This window comes from Eptesicus fuscus, chromosome 17 (genome assembly GCF_027574615.1).
Source record: "Eptesicus fuscus isolate TK198812 chromosome 17, DD_ASM_mEF_20220401, whole genome shotgun sequence".
NCBI lineage: Eukaryota > Metazoa > Chordata > Mammalia > Chiroptera > Vespertilionidae > Eptesicus > Eptesicus fuscus.
Genome location: NC_072489.1, coordinates 7,389,538 through 7,409,860, shown reverse-complemented (window position 1 = coordinate 7,409,860; position 20,323 = coordinate 7,389,538). Strand labels below are relative to the sequence as shown.

Sequence of the window (20,323 nt, the reverse complement as noted above, 5' to 3'; positions counted from 1 at the left end):
AAGATGGGCCAGACATGCCCTGGAGCTGTCCCACAGTCCCTCCCTGGCTGGCCAACCTCCCGCGTCCCTCCCCAGTCCCTATCATGCACCAGTGGGGTCCCTTGGCCTGGCCTGCGCCCTCTCACAATCCAGGCTGAGGTACCCCACCCCCAGTGCACTAATTTCATGCACCGGGCCTCCAGTGTAGTAAATAAAAAATCAGACCCAAATGGATGGCTCCAGGGATTTGGATGAGAAATGTATATCCAAGCCCTGGCCACTGTGACCCAGAGGTTAGAGTGTCTGCCCGAGCACCGAAGGGTCACAGGTTCAATTCCCAGTCAAGGGCACATACCTGGGTTGCAGGTTCCATCCCAGGCCCTGCCAGCATGTGTGCAGGAAGCAACCAATTGATGTGTCTTTCTCACATGGATGTTCTCTCTCTCTCCCCCTCCCTCCCTTCTACTCTCTCTAAAAATCAATAGAAAAAGCCCAGCTAGTGTGGCTCAGCGGTTGAACCGGGAGATCACGGTTCAATTCCCAGTCAGGGTACATGCCCAGGTGGCAGGCTCGATCCCCAGTGTGGGGCATGCAGGAGGTAGCCGATCAATGATTCTCTCTCATCATTGATGTTCCATCTCTCTTTCCCTCTCCCTTCCTTTCTGAAATCAATAAAAATATATTTAATAGCCGAAACCGGTTTAGCTCAGTGGATAGAGCGTCTGCCTGCGGACTCAAGGGTCCCGGGTTCGATTCCAGTCAAGGGCATGTACCTTGGTTGCAGGCACATCCCCAGTAGGGGATGTGCAAGAGGCAGCGGATCGATGTTTCTCTCTCATCGATGTTTATAACTCTCTATCCCTCTCTGTAAAAAATCAATAAAATATATTTTAAAATATATATATATATATATATATTTAATAAATAAATAAATAAATAAATATCAATGGAAAAAATATCATCGGATAAGGATTAACAACAACAAAAAAAGAAATGCATATCCAAGAAGCAGGGCCAGTGGGCAACCCTCCTCGAATGTGACTTCCTGAAAACATCCTTCACTACCAGTCCAGCCCTCAGGAATCACATCTTGAGAGAGTAGTTGTTCATTCTAAACACTCCTAAGGAATAAAAGGACAGTATAGTAAATACTTCTTAGTATGTAAAGCTTCTAATGCTTTCTATACCGAGTTTTGTGACCGTTTATAAGTACTGGTTTAATAGCTAAGAAAACAATTCATTAACTGGGAACCGACTTGACACCACTTCCATTGCTCCCCATCACCGAGTGTGTAGACCACCTATGGGGCCTCTCAGAGGGGTCAGACGCAGGACTTGGCCACGGTTCACCTACACCTACAGCCAACTTGGGCAAGAAGAGATGAGGTGATGACTCACCACTGTGCTTGCAGAAATCACTCACAGGTCGCTGGGATCCTCTTCCTGATTCTGCCCCAGACTCAACCTGTCCCCTACCTTGGACCAGTGTCAATACTACCTGGCTCAGGTGACTTTTTCTTTCTACTTGTTGAAGGTGATACTCCCTGGTGGTAATAGGGACAGTAGCCAGTGAATCCCTGGAGAGATCAGAAGCTGTAGGGCAAAAGCACTAGACCCTCTGGAGCGGTGGATCTGAAGTCCTTTTCCTATTTCATGGAGACCTTCCAAAGCAAAGATGGCACTTGGGACTTAAAGTGTCCCCTTCCTACAAATGCCTGCTTTCTTGCTGCTTATTTCCTACCGTAGCATGATAGGGCAGAAGAACTCCGCCGAGGAGCCTAGAAACTTTGGCTGAATGTCCAGAGTGTGACCTTGTGCAAGACCTTTCTTTTCTCTGGAATGCAGTTTTCCCATGGGGATCTCTCTAATGAGGATCCCCTTTTTCTCATGCCGCAGATCTCTCTGTGTGTACATCAGGGCGATTCCCAATTCCAGTTAACAGCTCCTGGGAACGCAGCAGCGTAATCAGATGTCATCATACCATAAACATTCAAAGCAGGCACTTTATAGATAAGTAAACAGGTTCAGTCAGTTGCTCAAGTGCACATAGCAAGCAACTAACAGAGCCTGCATTTGACTCCAAAGTATGTGGCTATGAATGTTTCTTCTGAATCTTGAGGTTAACAACTTTCCACACACCAGGCCTGAGAGGCATTCATTCCGCAAGTACACACCGAGGGCCCATGAGGTGGCCCCGAGCGAGCCCCTGCCGCACTTCCACCCCAAACCTCCCAGGTAAAACCTGCCATTAGTCCACTTTATGGGAGAGGGAACTAAATGAAGCCCAGAAAGCGAGTGGCAGAGCTGGGCTTCAAATCCAGCTTTCTGACCTCAGAACCTCTGGTCAAACTCCGGCAGAAGCTGAATCTTGAAAACTGAGCTCCATGAAAAATTTTCATGAGGAAATGCAACATATTCACAGGAGAAATGCCCCCCTCCCTTCCTTCTCACCTGAATCCTCCCTGCCCTGCCTGTGGGGCCTTGGTCTGTCTGTCCCCCCCGTCCCCAGCACTGAGATAGACAGCCGGAGGTTAATAAGCAAGGGAACTTACTGTCTTGGTCAAGCACAAGAGGAGTAAATATCCGCATCTGCCCGCCAGAAACTTAAACGTTTATATAGAGCCCTTAACTGGGCGCAGTGGTACAGTCCCATCAAAAAAGTGCTCTCAGCCCTGACTGGTTTGGCTCAGTGGATAGAGCGTCGGCCTGCGGACTGAAGGGTCCGGTCAAGGGCATGTACCTTGGTTGCGGGCACATCCCCAGTAGAGGGGTGTGCAGGAGGCAGCTGATCCATGTTTCTCTCTCATTAATGTTTCTAACTCTCTATCCCTCTCCCTTCCTCTCTGTAAAAAATCAATAAAATGTATTTAAGAAAAAAGAAAGTGTTCTCAACAACACCTTTCTCTCTCAAGGTTTAGTGTTAGCCCTGACAGTTACTGTATTTGTTTCTTGTAATGCAAGTCTCTGACTTAAGCTTGATTGTCCAGGTATGAAATATCCATTTCAAAGAAGGTTATCTCAAAGAAATACATGGCTAGTCATGTAGATAAAGAGCTAGATAAAGAACCAGGTCACCTCCCTTCGAGGTTCCTTTGCTCTAAGAAATTTGGTTTCAATAACTGGCCATTAGGGCTATTTGTTTTTCTTTCTCTTCCTGGACTTTAAATTCCGGCTCTAATGTTTTAAATCCAACCAAAAAAGTGTGAGCCTGCGAAACCCTAGGCTCCCACCCTCGACCCTAATAACTGCAGAACCCAGGCCCATTCTCTCTCTCTCTCTCTCTCTCTCTCTCTCTCTCTCTCTCTCTCTCTCTCTCTCCAACCTCATTGAGTGGTCCCAGGTGTGCTGTGTAATTTCCAGGTTCTATGAGTAATAAACCTCTTCTTTTTTTCAAAGTTTCTTGATGGTGATTGCTGAAGGGCATCTTGCAATCATAATAAGAACCGCAGGACTGGTTATGGATAGGCTGAGCTCCGTACAACACACACAAGGCTGTGTCCTTGGAACAGCTCCCCGTGTGGGGTTGGTAGGCAGAGCATGCATTTCAAGAACATGGAACGAAGTGAGGAACCTTTGACTGCCATGGTCCAGCTCGAGGGTCAACCAGCAGCCACATCCTCTTGATTACCTCCTCCAATAACAATCCAGTCAAAGTCTATTTATTGGTGTCATAGCTGGGCATTGGGAATAAGGGAGGCAACTTCCCTGCCTTCGGTTGGTCACCATGCAGTGGGAAAAGCAGTGAACAGAGAGAAATTGGGGGAAGGGGGGTTGCAGAATAGAGAGGCCTGGGGTCATGCAGGGCACAACTTAAAGGTATGCAGTGGAATGAGAGGCAAGAGGAGAGTTGGCCAGCAGCACATGAATTGTTAGAGAGTGGGAATTTTTGAGCATGCTTCCTCCTAGTCAATTTGGCCATAAATCCCAGCTGCAACTAACAAAATAGCCTTACAGGATAGATCATTGTCAGTTTTCTTGAGAACAGGATGTCAGTAAGCCTTACAAGATAGATCACTGTCAATTTTCTTGATAACAGGATGCAGTTACTTACTCCACCAGGCGCCAGGACCCTATAAATGACATGTTGACTTTACCTAAGAAAAACTACTTTGTTTAAATTGTTTTAAAATTGTTTGCTCTGCAAAAACAGGAGGTAGTGAATGGGTATAAACACGGTCGGACACAAAGGGTCGGGGCTGCTCTCTGGGCTGCGTGGAGAGAGAGCAGTCAGCCGGCCAGTTATTAAAAGGCTCCCTAAATTTTAATTTGGTCTGGACTCCAGTGGTCGTCTACTAGCGTTCGCTCCACAACAGAATCAGGCCTGGGGGCCCACAGAGGAAGGCGGCCCACTCCTTATCCTGGAGCTGGCAGCCCTCCTACGCCCACCGCCCAGAAGGTAGGGGAGAAATCCGGGCTGGGCTGGGTGCTTTCTGAATTCCAGCTGTATTCCAGCTGTCAGTCTCCCTGGATAAAGTGGGGCCTGGTCAGAGGGTGGATGATCCTGAGGGGTGCATCAGCCCCAGCCCTCCCTCCCCATGAACACCCAGTCCAAGGAAAAGCAATGGGACCACTGAGCAAATGGAACTTCAAGGCCAGTCGCTGACTCCATGTCAACTTGTTATGGGCAGAAATAGAATACTGGGGACTAGCCATAGTTATAAGAAATAGTAATCATGCTTTGTTAACTTTGATTGTGAAACCGGAAGCCAATGGGTCTGTGCTGCCTGTCACTACTTGAGTCAATTAAGCAGAGAGAGGTTAGAATCACATATGAGTGTTTATTCCAAAACGACAGCAGGATGGGAGAGCAGCAGGTCATTCATGAAAATCTGCTCTGCACCCCACCCACAACCCAGCTGCTTATCTTGGGCAGGACAGAGATTACCTGGGGAAGTAAGCAAAAAGAAAAAGAATGGGTATGCAGATGGGTATTTATTATAGGTTTGGGGAAACAGCAATGCAAGCTGGGGTGGATTCCATTGTTTAGGCAACAAGATTGTTAATCTTTCCATGATAATAGGCAATTCTTGAACGATAGTGGACTGCATTCCAACATTGACTCCCAGGGGGCATACAACTCCGAGCCATGTTAGAATGTGCTATCTTTAATCAGAATAAAACAATTGTTAGGGGCAAAAATAGAATATTGGGGACTAGCTGTAGTTATTAGAAATATTAATCATGCTCTGTTAACCACGATTGTTTTGTTTTTCTTTTTTGTGTATTGTGGCCTCTGTCGAGAGACAGAATTCTGTGGGAATAGTCCAGCCTGAAGTGGGGCTGGTTGTAAAGAGCCCTTTTTGCTGTGGTACCAACTGGGTTGTTTTCTGTAATAGTTTGTGTTTTCCCTTTGATGTCCTTCATAGGGAACTACAGCTACCTCTGCAGGTTTTACTCTCGTTTGTAGGAGAGTCAGTATTTCCTGGAGATGCTGAATAGGAGAGTTCTTTGCTGTTAAGAGTCCCCGTCCTTTTTATGTTGCTGTATGGGGGAGGAAGGCATACCTGGAGTCGTAAATATGGACTTTTGTCCCTTCCTCAGCTGTAGGACTCTGGTCAAGGCAATGAGCTCAGCCTGCGCTCAAAGGCGTTAGGAGGCAATGCCCGGGCTTCAGTGACCTGATTATGGTCTATTAGTGTATATCCAGTTTTCTTAATGTCTTTCCTTCTAAAATTATTGTCATTAGCAAACCATACTTTATCTGGATTGTCTAATAGCTGGCATTTTAGATCAGGCCTGTCTGAATGAACTTGTTCTACTGTTCTTACGCAGGAGTGCCAAGTTTTCTCCTTTTCCTCCACAGGCAGGAGAGTGGCTGGAATGAGTTTGACATACTTTGAGAGTCACCCCAGGGGAGTCTAGGAGTAAGGCCTGGTATCTAGTGAGGTGTCCCCCTGTAAGTCATATGGCCTTTAGTTTCTAAGACCCTTTGAATCTAGTGTGGGGTCAGGATCTCTAGTGGCGGTCCCAATGCTAACATGGTGGCCTATTTGACCAGGAGCACTGTGGTTGCAACAGCGCTTAAAAATGCTAGCCATGCCCAGTCGGCATGGCTTGGTGGTTGCGCATTGACCTATGAACCAGGAGGCCACAGTTGACTCCCAGTTGGGGCACAGACCCAGATTGTGGGCTCGATCCTCAGTGTGGAGCATGCAGGAGGCAGCCAATCTATGATTCTCTCTTATCATTGTTTCTATCTCTCTCTCCCTTCTCTGAAATTAATAAAAATATAAACAAATATATTTTCTTAATGTCTTTCCTTCTAAAATTATTGTCATTAGCAAACCATACTTTATCTGGATTGTCTAATAGCTGGCATTTTAGATCAAATATATAATTTATTTTTTTTTTTAAAGTCCCCTTCTCCTCAAGGGAAGGGTCAGAGGTTCTGCTCATCCCTCTCCCCGACCACCACCTCAGTGTCTGAGCTGCCTTGGAGCACCCAGGAGCTCTGCTCGGCACTGGGTGTGGCAGGTCTAGCCATCTCCTTAAAAGCCAACCGGGGGAGAGCGAGCTGCAGGAATCTTACAGAGTCTGACCAGTTCCCTCCTGTCGGAGGTATTGTTGCCCTGGGCGAGGCTGCTGGATTTAAAGAGCTGGAACCCACCAAGCTGAACACAGCCCCAGCGGCCTCCTCAGACCTGCTCTGCGTACCTGCCCTCAGGTGAGCTCAGGAGAACTGGCTCTCGGGTGAGCAGGCGACTGCTAGGACTTCAGGCGGCTAGGTGGAGGGGTGGGGGCAGAGGGATGACCCAGGCTACCAGCCTGAGGAAGGGGGGCTGGTGCCTGGGTGCTCTCGGTAACAGCGGTCGGGTTCGGGGTTTGAGAATTGGAGGTGTCGGCTCTGTGACCACTGTCAGATGGATGGAGGAAGCAGGAGCCAGCCTTTGTCTAAAGATGATGTAAAATGGAGTTGCAACCCTCAGGATCCAGGAATTCCAGGGCGTGAGATGATCCAGGAATTCCAGGGCGTGAGAGGAGGAGAGAGGCAGACTAGTTAGTCTAAAGGAGGGCCGGCTTCAGAGACTGCTGCGAGCACACACCCCTGCCTTCAGCGGCAGCACGTTAAAGGCCCTCCCTGCAAGGCAGTAGGACCGGGGTATTAATGTATTTATTCTTGTAACACGTTTTACTGTTCTTAGACTTGACAAATTAACTTACTTAATTCAGTCATAACCTCATGGGGCTGCTATTCTAGTTATCCTCATTTTACAGGACAAAGAAGCACAGAGAAATTAAGTAACTCCCTGAGTTACGCGGGCTGTTAAGTGGCTTAGACTTCCCGCCAGCCCTATCCCTCCCCGCAGCGAACAATATGCAAAGCGTTGGGAAGGGCCTTATCTCCAGGGTAGGGCCACCCCAGGGACTAGTTTTGGCACCCTAAGGCGAAAGGTGGATGTCCCACCCACCAAGCAGTGCTTGCACTCTGAGTGGAATTTGGGGCGGCCTGGAGCAGGGTTCCTGCCCGGCTGGGGTGGGGTTGGGATGGGCGGCTCTGTCTGCCCCTAGCAGTCCTCCCACTTCACTGGTAAGACGCTGGCTCCTCTGCCCAGCTCAGACCTGGGTGCGCCCTTTGTGGAACAATAGCCCAGGACCTGACAACCTTGCCCTTTGTGTGTGGTTAGCAGCTGGCATCAAAGCCTGCATTCGTAAGTACACCTGAAACTAATACAAAATAATATTGAATGTAAACTGCAATTTAAATTTTTTTAATTAAAAAAAGGGGGCCGAAACCGGTTTGGCTCAGTGGATAGAGCGTCGGACTGCGGACTGAAAGGTCCCACGTTCAATTCCGGTCAAGGGCATGTACCTTGGTTGTGGGCACATCCCCAGTGGGGGGTGTGCAGGAGGCAGCTGATCGATGTTTCTCTCTCATTGATGTTTCTAGCTCTCTGTCCCTCTCCCTTCCTCCCTGTAAAAAATGAATAAAATATATTTTTTAAAAAAGGGGGGAGCGAAGGGGGGGGGGACCTAAGTTAGAACAGCAGCTCTGTTCACCTGACCTTGGGTCAGGCATCTGACATAGATTTTTTTTTATCCTCAACCGATGATATTTTTCTTTTCTTTTTTTAAAAAATATATTTTATTGATTTTTTACAGAGGAAGAGAGAGGGATAGAGAGTTAGAAACATCGATGAGAGAGAAACATCGATCAGCTGCCTCCTGCACACCCCTCACTGGGGATGTGCCTGCAACCAAGGTACATGCCCTTGACCACAATCGAACCTGGAACCTTTCAGTCCGCAGGCGACGCTCTATCCACTGAGCCAAACCGGTTTCGGCCACCCGATGATATTTTTCCATTGATTTTTTTTTAAATATATTTTTATTGATTTCAGAGAGGAAGGGAAAGGGAGAGAAAGATAGAAACGTCAATGATGAGAGAATCATTGATCGGCTGCCTCCTGCACGCCCCACACTGGAGATCAAGCCCACAACCTGGGCATGTGCCCTTGACCGGAATCGACCCTGGGACCAGTCAGTCCGCAGGTTGACGCTCTATCCACTGAGCCAAACCAGCTAGGGCTCCTTTGATTTTTAGAGAGAGAGTGGAAGAGAGAGGGAAAGACATAGAGAAATATCGATGTGAGAGAAACACATCGATTGGTTGCCTCTTCCACACGCCCTGACCAGGATCCAAGCTGGAGAGGAGCCTGCAACCAAGGTATGTGCCCTTGACTGGGATCGAACCCGGGACCCTTCGGTCTGCAGGCTGAGGCTCTATCCATTGAGCCAAACGGGCTAGGGCCTGAGATAGATTTTAACAAAGCCTTATAGGCACTCACTCTGCAAAGGCACTGCTCTAAGCACTTACCCAATAAGCAAATGCACCTTTGGGGTGGGGGCCCTTGCTTTCCCACCTGACTCCAGCCTGACCCTCCCCCTACAGCCCTGCCCAGCAGCTGTGACATGGAGGGAGTGACCTGGGGCCTTCTCCTTGTGCTGGCAGGTGAGTCCTCAAGAGCTGACCACCCCCCACATACTCCACATACCCACGAAGGCAGTGAAGACACAGCAGCAGCTCTCTAGGGGGCCTGGTGTCAAAGAAATGTGTTGTTGTTGTTAATATATTTTTGTGGATTTCAGAGAGGAAGAGAGAAGGAGAAAGAGATAGAAACATCAGTGATGAGAGAGAATCATTGATGGGCTGCCTCCTGCACGCCCCACACTGGGGATCGAGCCCACAACCCAGGCTTGACCGGAATTGAACCCGGGACCCTTCAGTCCGCAGGCCAATGCTCTATCCATTGAGCCAAATCAGCTAGGGCTCGAATAAATGTGTTTTTGTTTCCACTGTCGATTTAAAGGGAAAAGATAGTACAGGAAATAACAGTTCAGGGAAGAAGTGGAAATTGCACAATTTATTCTGGGCTATTGACCTCGGGGAAGGCAGTAACCATCTGTTGGCATGAAGAGAATAGTGTCCCCATTTCGTTAGGAACAAGAGGGTCAGCGAGGGTCTGTGTTGGAAGCTTCTCCGGAGAGGGTAGAGATACAGACATGGCGTCCCATTTTGAGTGCAAGAAAGAATAGCAGGGAGCCTGAGCAATAGCAGCAAGGGTGGAGTGAGGGGCCGAAGGCGGAGGGCTGGGACAAACCTCAGCAGCACTGTCTGGGGCTGAAGGTGTGAGGGAGGGAACCGGCCCCAGGGCCTCCCAATGAGCTGGTTGTCCTTGCCCTTTGGGCTGAGGTTGGCCTGCGATTCATGTTGAGACCAGTGTCGTGAACGATCACCCACATCCTCTGCTTCTCCCACCCAGGCCTGCCTGCCTTGGAAGCCAACGACCTGATGGGTGAGTGAGGCCCCAAACTGCTCTTGCTGCCCCCCATTTTCCCTCTAAGACCCCACATCCTGCCTCCAACTCTTGGCCCTTACTTATTTTTTTCTTTCCTGCAGATAAAGACAGTTCCTTCTCTTACGGTAAGAGCTGACATCCCTCACGCCACGCCTTCCCTTGCCCATCCTGGACCTCTGCTAGAGGTTGGTGAGGGGTGACGTGGAGCCCAGTGCAGACATAGGGGGACTTGGGGCGGGGGGTGAGGAAGGAGGGGCAGCACGGGGCGGGGCTGGAGAGGAAAGCGCCAGTGTGGTCAACTGAAAGAACAAAGGCCAACAGGCAGCCTGGTCTTTGAAAGAAGGAAGGAAGGCACCCACCATGTTTAGGAAGAAGATTCTGGGGAAGTAGCTGCAGGCCATGGGCTGCTGGGTGGCCAGGTATCTCACACCAATCTTCTTCCTTCCCCTCACTCTCACTTGCCTTTCTCAGCACCCAGGTCTCTGCTGCCCTCCAGCCCCCCAGTGGGTTTGCACTGTCCTCCAATGCCCCCAAATGCCTTTGAGCGCCCCCCCTCACTCAGATCACATGCCACCATTCAGAAAAGCCTTCCTTGATCATCCCTTAAACGCCCCCCCCCCCCTTTTATTCTGTGCTCTTCTGCTTAATTTTTTCCTCCTAGTCCTTGCTCCCACCAGATGGTGGACTCGTGCTGTGTATCTCTTCACTGGCGGGGTTCTCTGCCTGGAATGTGAGTGCAACTGCCCAGGCAGGTTCTCACAAGTGGAGCAGCCGGCCCCAGCTCCCTCTCCTCTCCTAGACTGGAAGGCCCTGCAGCTGGGCGGGATGATCTGCGCCGCGCTCCTGTGCATCGCGGGAATCTTGTTCGCCCTGAGTGAGCCGTGGGGCTGGCGCGATGGGGCTGAGGGAGGGCAAGTGAGAAGAGGGGGGCCCAGGGTCCCCATGCCCTTTGCATTGATGTCCCTTCCTCTCACAGGTGGCAAGTGCAAATGCAAGCACAATCGCAAGCACAGGTGAGCATAAGGCCCCTATTGTGTGCACCTCAAGCTGAGCAGACTGTTGTGGGGGGAAGTCCTGTAGCTTGGAGAAAGAGGACAGCTTCTTGGCTGCTCCCTGGGCTTGCAGGGGATTATTCACAGATAAGCCACCCCGATGGGGCCCCACATCAGAGAAAGCTCTGAGCTCTGCTATTGTTTAAAATGACCGCGGAAGAATAGCGAGGGGGCAGTTGGGGACCCTCTCGGGAGGGGGTACCAGGAGTCTTGGTGGAGGACAGAAGGTCCAAGGATGCTAATCTGATGTTCCTTCCTTAGCCCCTTAGCTGAGAAAGCTGTTCCACTCATCACTTCAGGTGAGGCGGGCTTCTCCGAGGGGCTTCCGGGCATCAGCCAGGGGGGCCATAGCATTTGAGAGTTAAAAAATGATGTGCTATGTGTCGGGCGGGACTGTCCAGGGCTGAGGGGGGCGTCTGTGTAGTGACCATGTGTGAGGACCTGACTCCCATTCTCTCCACAGGCTCTGACAGTACCTGCTGAGCGCAGGACCAGCTTCGTGGCACCGCCAGGGCCAGCTCCATGCGGCTCCCTCCCCACTTGGGGGCCTTAGGCTCCTTCTGATCAGAGGCTGCTCAAAGCTTCTTCCTAAATTAAACTGGTCTCACTCCTCCCCTGGCCTCGTGACCTTCTGCGGGGCTGGGCAAGCCCGGCAGGAGCTCTGACATCTTGCCCAGGAAAACCCGGGCCCTCCGCAGGATGGTTGCTCATGCTTCCTGGGACCACATATCTGGCCTCAGGCCTACTCCCAACATGTCTCCCACTTTGAGAACCACCTGATACTTGATTTCCTGCCCCCTTGCCTCATCCATGCCCCATTTGAGACACCTCAATATTCTACCAAAGGGCCTTACAATTTCCACACCTTGCCTAGAGACCCTAGAAGTCCCAATGAGCCAGGTACCCACGACATCCTGTAACCTAGAATGATCCCGTGGCTCTCCCTCCACGAAAACCCCACCTCATTCAGGGAATGCTCTCTGTAGCTCACAGAACCCAGGAAAGGCAGCAGTTCCTTCCTTGCCCCATTCTAATAAAACCCTATGTAATGTTCACACCAACCCCTGGACCCTTCCCCTCACTTAGGTAATATCCCAAGACCCCACTATATGCTGCACCCCAAGAAGCCACATAGGGCACTCAGGACCAAAAACCATCCGCAGAAATCTAGCTCCCTTACTGTTACCAAACACAAGGAGGACTCAGTACTTGGGTGCTCTACTCGAGAATGAATGTGGCTGCCCTTAGGTAGTTTTAGTTACTCACAGCAAGTAAAGGACACCACGGATTCACATACAAAACTCTGTCTAGGAAGGGAGGCTTATATACACTTTTGGATCAATTACATGTTGATTTCTTTGCAGTTGGCTACACTTAACCAGTGGAGTTCCTGTCAATTGCTTCCTGTTTACAGCCACTTCTGCAAAGTATTTAGCATTTAGCAAGAATAGAGTTTAGTAAGAAGCCACAGACCTTTAGAACCTTGTCCTAACAGTATTCACAAGCCCACCCCTGGAACCCGTCACTTGAAAGGTCCCTGCTTGCAGGGACTGGGGCTGGAGAAGGGTACCTCTGCCACCTCAGCAGCTGCAGCCTCACTGCTCTTGCCAACCTCCACAGCCAAGGGTGTAAGGTGCGTTCAGCCCATCCCCAGCCCCCAGCGGACACCCTGGGGCAGTGGGGGTGTGCCCTGGCCCTGCCTGGCAGTGGCTCACTCTCTAGGTCTGGCTTGATGGGGCAGCCCCTTTCAATGTTGTTTCAAGCCAGCTCTCTGACGGTGTCCGGCTCCAAACCCCCCATTTCTCTGTGGTGCCAGATCTGGAAAGAACGATGTGGCCTAGACTTTGGGTCCCTGTCTTGTGGGCTGGGGTCAGGAGGTCAGTGGGCAGGGACCCTGCCTCCAACTCACATTCCCAGGCCCTGAGGTCTGAAAATGGGGTTCTTAGACCTGCTTAGAGCCCTTCAAGCAGAACGTGTAAGGGGAGGTTTCTAAGGTTAGTCCAGAGCTGCAGCAGGAGCTCCGAGACCCTGAATGGGACTCGGGACGCCTGGCTAAGTGCAGCCACTGTCCAAGCTGAGCGGTGCGGTGTGAGCGGGAGCACCGGAGTGGGCGGGTTCTGCAAGCCCCGGCTCTCTGAGCGCCATGGGAGGCACACCCGGAAGATAAGAGGAGTGGGGCGGCGGGGGGCGGGGGCAGTGCATGAGCATCAGTGGGTGATGTGATCAAGCCAGAGTGACATCTGAGGTGACTCAACTGTGAACGGAAGAGCCAGCCACGCAAACATCTTTCCTAGTAGAGGGCACAGTGTCTGTGAGAGACCTGCGGGACACTGGCCTTCATGCCTTTTCAGGGCTAGAGGAAAGTCAGTGTGACTCAAAGGCAGGCAAAGGAGGAAGCAATGTGGCCGCTGCAAGGAGTGCCACTGCCCCCTGCTGAGCTGGGACTCCGGAGGGAGCAGGGAGCAGGGGAGGGAACTCGGTGCAGGAGGAGCGCAGCGCGGAAGCGCGACCTCCAGAGGAGGGCGCAGGCGGGCGAGCCACCAGCCTTCCCCACGGAGTGGGTGCCTGTCCCTTCCCTGCTGGGACACGGAGGATGCTGGTGTGAGTGGGTTGCGTGTGAGAAAGTGAACACGGGCTCTGCCTAAGAACGCAGTCTGTGGCCCTTTGTGGGGCCGCAGCCTGGAAACGATCTCAGCAGGCGCCCCTCTGAGTGCCTGACAACTGCTGCTTCTGGAGGAAGTTGGGTCCCCACGTCTCACGCTGTGACAGACTCTGCTGTTTGAAGTCCTTTAGCAACAAGGAAACCCCATCGTATCCTGGGGACCGAAGTCATTTTGACTCATGATGCAGAGCGCGCAGGGAAGAGCATTCCATATTCCTCTTCCCGTGTTGGTCCAGTGGACACACACACACACACACACACACACACACACACACACACACGGGTCTGCTCTGCTTGCAGCCAAGCACGGCTTCATTTAAGTTTTGCCCACAGACCCTTCAAGTCCTATAAGCACCCATTTTGGGTGAGGGCCCCGCGACCTCCACCCCCAGAGTGTGGGAGAGGCTGGGTGCTCAGCGTCCGTGAGCCTTGTCCAGTAACAGGCAGCGCCTGGCGGGTCTTTTAGGCCGATTCTACCTGTCCAGGTGGACGAGGGCTCATGGAGGCTGTCTGGGAGCCTCGGGCTAATCCTGGGCGGGAGGAGTCAGGACTGTTGGCGGAGGGAGGGCGATGCAGGACGGGTTGGTGTTACCGCCAGGCTGCCCCTGGAGCCCTGCAGGTGGGCTGCCGATTCCCTCCCCGCTCTGGAGGAGGGCGTGGGAAAGGGTGCCATAGGATGTGGGAGTCTCTGTCCCGGCTTCCTGTGTGCTCCAGAGGGCCTTGCTCTCCTAGGGGAGTGGGTACCTTAGTCGAAATTCCCTCCTCTTGTCATTCTCTCCCAGATGGGGTCCAGCCCAGGAAAGGACCAGAGAAAGCAAAGGGTGATTTTCACCTATTGAATCCTTAGTATGTGCTGGACACATGGAGATATCACATGTGCAGACGAGGAGACTCGGGCTTTCTTGCTTTTGAGCCGTTTCTGAAGGACTAGGCCCCACTGCCTTTCTGATATTTATCGTTATCCGAAAGAGAGCCCTGTGACTGTGCCTGTTTGGGGACTCTGTATCCCTCCTCCCCTGTAAGCAATCTTATTTTTTCTCATTGCAAACATTTCCCATGCCTATTAGAGGAAACTTGAACATGACAGAGGTATCTCACTTAGAAGATAAACCAATTTCTAACCCAGCACCCCAAAATAAAGCAAGGTTAAAAGCTTGATATAATATTCTAGAATTCTGTTATATATTTCTATAATTCTGGAGATCCTGCCAGGTTCTTATAGTAATCAGTAGTTCATTACTTTGTATTGCTGAGTAGTAGTCTGAAAGAGTGCTTTTAAAATGAGGGCCTATTAAGCCAGTAGTCGGCAAACTGCGGCTTGTGAGCCACATGCGGCTCTTTGGCCCCTTGAGTGTGGCTCTTCCACAAAATACCACGTGTGGGCGCCCACGTACAGTGCAATTGAAACTTCATGGCCCATGCGCAGAAGTTGGTTTTCGGCTCTCAAAAGAAATTTCAATTGTTGTACTGTTGATATTTGGTTCTGTTGACTAATGAGTTTGCCGACCACTGACTTAAGTTATAAGGTTTATTCTAAGACTAATGACTTGAAAACACTGTAATATTTGTTTCCTAGAAAGTACCAGCTTACCCTAAATTTTTGTGTCAAATACTATAAAACCCAGGGTAAGAAGTAAGAGAGCACAGCTAACACAGGAGCGTGTGACCGGATCCATCTGGGTTGATTACTGGGTAGGTCCTATGCCTGACTCTGGAGAGGGATTTATTCCTCAAGTCTTAACCCCGCCATCAGAGGAATATTCTTAAAGCAAGGTCAGATCAACTCTGTTCAAAATGCACCAAAAATCCCCTACTTACCTTTCAGAAAAATCCCTTTAACATGGCCTATTGACCCTTGAGTCTGATCCCAGTCCCATGTCTGACCATCAGTCCTCCAACATCACCTGTGCTCTCCCACACTCAGCCTGCCTCCTAGACACACCACAGGCTGCAGCCTTAGCCTAGGGCACTGCACTCCCCTACCTCTGCTGGGCCTTGTCCCTATTCCCCAGCATCTCTGCACCCCCAATTCCCTTCCTGTAGGACCTTTCAGAGGCCTCCAGGGCCACTCTACAACTGCACCACCAACATTCGTCCTTCTCATCTATTTCCTGCTTCTACTCTTTGTATATTGCCTTAATTCATGTAATATTTATGTTTCACTGATTCATTTAATGTTCTCCAATGTAATTCAAATTGGCACCTGCAGAATTTCCTGGGCTTGGTTATTCTGATTGCCAGTTTTATGATTTCCACTGAATACATATTGGCCATTTTGAGCTTCTCATGATCTCAGGGGATAAAAAAAAATCTGATTGTAGTATTTCCACCAATCTGAAAGATGTTAATAGCTCATGGATCTTATAGTTCATTCTGTATCTAGACTCTATATTCACAATACCTGGTACTCTATCAAAAATATCCAGGCACATTGCCGAAACCGGTTTGGCTCAGTGGATAGAGCGTCAGCCTGCGGACTGAAAGGTCCCAGGTTCGATTTCGGTCAAGGGCATGTACCTTGGTTGTGGGCACATCCCCAGTAGGGGTTGTGCAAGAGGCAGCTGATCGATGTTTCTCTATCATCGATGTTTCTAACTTTCTATCCCTCTCTCTTCCTCTCTGTGAAAAATCAATAAAATATATTGTAAAAAATATATCCAGGCACAGCCCTAGCTGGCTTGGCTCACTGGGTATTGATGAGTCTGGGGTTTGATTCTGGTTAAGGTTTCGAGTTCGATCTCCAGTGGGGAGTAAGAGGCAATCAATAATTCTCTCGTTGATGTTTCTATCTCCCTCTCTGAAATCAATAAAAATATATTTAAATATATATATATATATATATATATATATATATATATAGATATATATATCTCCAGACATAAAAGACAAACTAGTACCAGACAAACACAAAGAAGATGCAGATATTGGAAAGATTAGGCCAAGATTTGAACTGTGAATGATATGTTCAAGGAATGAGATAATGTTTGGAGATTTTCAGAAAAAAATTGAACCCGTGTGTTCTGAGTTAAATTGTGTCCTAAACTCCCAGTACCTGAGACTGTGGCCTTATTTGGAAATAGGGTCTTCGCAGATATAGTATTTTTAGATGAGGTGATACTGGATTAGGGTGGGCCCTAATCAATGACTGGTGTTGGCCTTATAAGAAGAGGAAAATCTGCACAGAGGTAGAGAAGGAAGTGATGCAACACCAAGATTGCCAGGAACCACCGAAGTTAAAAATAGGTAAGGAAGAGTTCTTCCTTGGAGAGTTCAAGGGAGACTGGCCTTACCAACACCTTAATTTTGATATCTCACCACCAGACCTGTGAGAAAAATAATTTTTTTATATTAAGTAATAAAATAAATAAAAATTTTAGAACTAAGAGTTCTTTTATTTTTCAAGAACTAAACGTTCTTAACCGAAGTTAAGAACATAATTGATGTTTAACAACAAATTAGACTCAGCTGAAGAGAATGAGTGAATTGGGAGATGGATAAGAAATATCAAGCCCTAGCCAGTTTGGCTCAGTGGATAGAGTGTTGACCTGTGGATCAAAGGGTCCCGGGTTTGATTTTGGTCAAGGGCACGTACCTCGGTTGCAGGATCCTCCCTGGCAGGGGCCTTGGTCGGTGCTCATGCAGGAGGCAATCAATCAATGTTTCTCCTACATCCATGTTTCTGTCTTACCCTCTCTTTCTCTCCCCAAAAATAAATGGAAAAATATCCTCATGTGAGGATTAAAAAAAGAAAGAAAAAAGGAATATCAAGATATAAGAAAAAATGCATTAAATAAAATTCAAAATTTATTAATGATTGAAAGAAAAAACCTTAGCCCGGCTGATGTGGCTCAGTGTTTGGGGGTCAGTCTATGAACCAGGAAGTCATGGTTTAATTCCTGGTCAGGGCACATGCCTGGATTGTGGGCTCTAGCCCCAGTGAGGGGTGTACAGGAGGAGGCCGATCGATGACTCTCTCTCATCATTGATGTTTCTCTCTTTCCCTCTCCCTTTCTCTCTGAAATCAATAAAAACATATTTAAAAAAAATAAAAACCTTATACTAAGCCAGAAATGGAAATTCAACTAATGTAATAAAGGGTATGCAACCAAGAATCAATCATTTTAATGGAGAAAGACTGAAAGCTTTCTCTCTGAAAGTGGGAGTAAGATGCCCACTGACCCTAACTTTCTTAAGCATCACATTTTCTTCTTTCAGCATCATCTTTTCTAATGATAAAAAATAAACTTATCTAAGAGCAGGCAACAAGGCAAGAACAAAGTACATAAGGATTAGAAACAAATTAATAGAACTGTCACAATTTTTAAAATGGCATAGTTTTGTATGTAGAAAATCCAAAGAATCCACATTTAAATAAGCACAGATAAGTGAATTTAGCAGGGCCATAATATTAAAAAAAAAAATACACCCTTAAAAAATAAAATACTTAGAAATGTCTGATTAAATATGTGCATGAATTTTATGTAAAAACTGAAACCAAAGAGATGCCATGAGAGCCTTACAGCTTGATGCACCTGCCCACCCGCAGAGCATGAGTGGGGCTTAGTACAGAGTGGGCTCAGCAGCACCAGGAGCTGCTTTGTGAGCAGTGAATAGCTCTCCGCTGCATTAGACACATGCGCCGATTGCTAACACGCAGGGTCTGAGCTGGCTGCTTGAGATTTGTCAGAGACACCACACAAAACCATTTATGAACAGATACCTCCAGGATGGGGCTTGCTCTGTCCTTTGTAGCAGATGGCAGGGCAGCTTGTGGAACCCCTGCAGCCTCTGGTCACCTAATTGTGTAGGAGCAATATATTCAAGTATAAAATAAGATTTCTCCAGCCCTGGCTGGCTGGGTCAGTTGGTTGGAGCCTTATCCCATAAACCAAAAGGTTATGTATGGGTTCAATTCCCATAGGGCACATACCTGGTTTCCAGTTCAATCCCCAGTAAGTGTGTGTATTGGTTTTTCTTACTTCTCCTCCCTCTCTAAAAATCAATAAAAAAACATATCCTCACCGTAGCCCGTTTGGGTCAGTGGATAGAGCGCAGGCCTGCAACCCAAAGGTTCTAGGTTCGATTCCGGTCAAGGGCACATGCGCGGGTTGCGGGCTCGATCCCCAGTGGGGGGCGTGCAGGAGGCAGCTGATAGATTCTCATCATTGATGTTTCTCTCCCCCTCTCGGAAATAAATAAAAAAACATATCCTCACCCTGGCCCTGACCATCCTCCATTTAGATCCTGAGTTCCGAGAGATGCCCCATATTAACCATGTGTCCAGCATCAAGATCCCTCGTATGGTATGGGTCCAGTCCACACATATCAAGCAGCTTTTGATAAAATATCTACTTCCTGATATAGTGGCGTCTTCCTTCTGTACCATGCTCAGTCCATATTTTTCTATAACTTAAGTCCGCAAACTCTTCTCTTAGGAGACTATTTCAGATTTTGCATAGGTTGAGGCAAACTTGAAACTTTCCATTTTTTGACAAAACAAGTACATTATTTTGTACTACATCAAATAATATTTTTTTGGGGGGGGGAATGTTATACTTTTAATTGGGGCTCTCTTCCAACAAATTGACTCAGCTCATGGACCATAGAAAAACAGGTGGCAACCTGATTGCACTTACCAGAATAATTCAGCAACCTACTCTGGAAACAAGCTTGGAGCAGACTTTATAAATCACGTACTTCAGGTGATGCCTCTGGGTAGTTCCTTCTGGTAAGCAGGAAGGGCCATTACTGCTGGCCCAGAGCTGATCACCTTGGAATTTAGGGTCATCTAGCACATTCCCTCCAGACTTCCCATATCTGAACCAACATAGCCAAAGAGTTTTGCATGTAACCTGTCATTCAAGCTTCCATAAGGTTCCAGGTGCTGTCAGGGCTTCCTTCCCTATGGCGGATATTGCCTGAAACTTGGATGGTGGACCCATGGAGTGTGCAGGTAACTGTGAACGTGGTCTAGAAAAGGTGCCTGGTCTGTGGCTACCTACAATTCTCATGCTACCAGTCTTCTTTGGAGCTTCCTAGTTCCGCCTGTTGCGGTAATTGCAGTATTCCTGGGTGCTTGAATACTAGTGGGGAGGATAGAAGGTAAGATGGGCCTGTGACGCCCAACTAAGTCAAAAGACTGGAGACACTACAGTCTACCTATGGACTTACTTTTAATAAACTCTGTGGGGCATAACAGAACACTCTCTGTAAATATTCTCTGCAGAAATGGTGAAACTAGGGACATGTGGGCTATATTATATGGTCATTCAAGACAAATGAGAAAATAAACCAAAGAAAATTACCAATAACAGCTATCAAGCAGTTTGTAGTTTCCTTTAAAAATAAACTCCATACACCTTGGCTGGTAGCTCAGTTGGTGTCATTCTGATATGCTGAGGTGGTAGGTTTGATCACTGTCAGGGCATATATGACTCAACCAATGAATAGAACAAATCAATGTCTATCTTCCTAAAAACAAAATAAAAAAATTAAACTCCATTCACATTTTACAATCTTGGCTTTATTGAGTGCATGTCAAAGTTAAGTGTGATGGTAATATGACATGTGTAGAGCTGCCTGGAATTTGGATGCCTCTTCACTCTGCTAGGTAGATGACAATTTTCTAACAATTCTGGAGATCTATTGCTAACCCAGGAGTGTACCCTATAGAAATAGCCATTACGTATAAAAAAGACGTTTCATTCAAAACTATGGATTTCTAGCTATGAGAAATGGTTGCAATTCCAACATAACGTTGAGGGACCAGCAGGGCTGAAGAACAGAGCACAAAAGTCACAGAAGGTGTGCTTCTATTTTCCTACTTTCTGAGA

The 20,323-nt window shown here is 48.3% G+C and overlaps 1 protein-coding gene across 1 annotated transcript; it reads left to right on the top strand.

Moving 5' to 3' along the window:
- The first annotated feature begins 8,889 nt into the window (after positions 1-8,889).
- Positions 8,890-11,335, top strand: FXYD4 (FXYD domain containing ion transport regulator 4). The gene is made up of 7 exons (XM_028156901.2): positions 8,890-8,929; positions 9,741-9,773; positions 9,878-9,901; positions 10,576-10,650; positions 10,753-10,789; positions 11,090-11,127; positions 11,292-11,335. The coding sequence occupies exons 1-7, from the start codon at positions 8,890-8,892 to the stop codon at positions 11,309-11,311; spliced, it is 267 nt and encodes an 88-aa protein (XP_028012702.1). The 3' UTR covers positions 11,312-11,335.
- Positions 11,336-20,323: the final 8,988 nt, after the last annotated feature.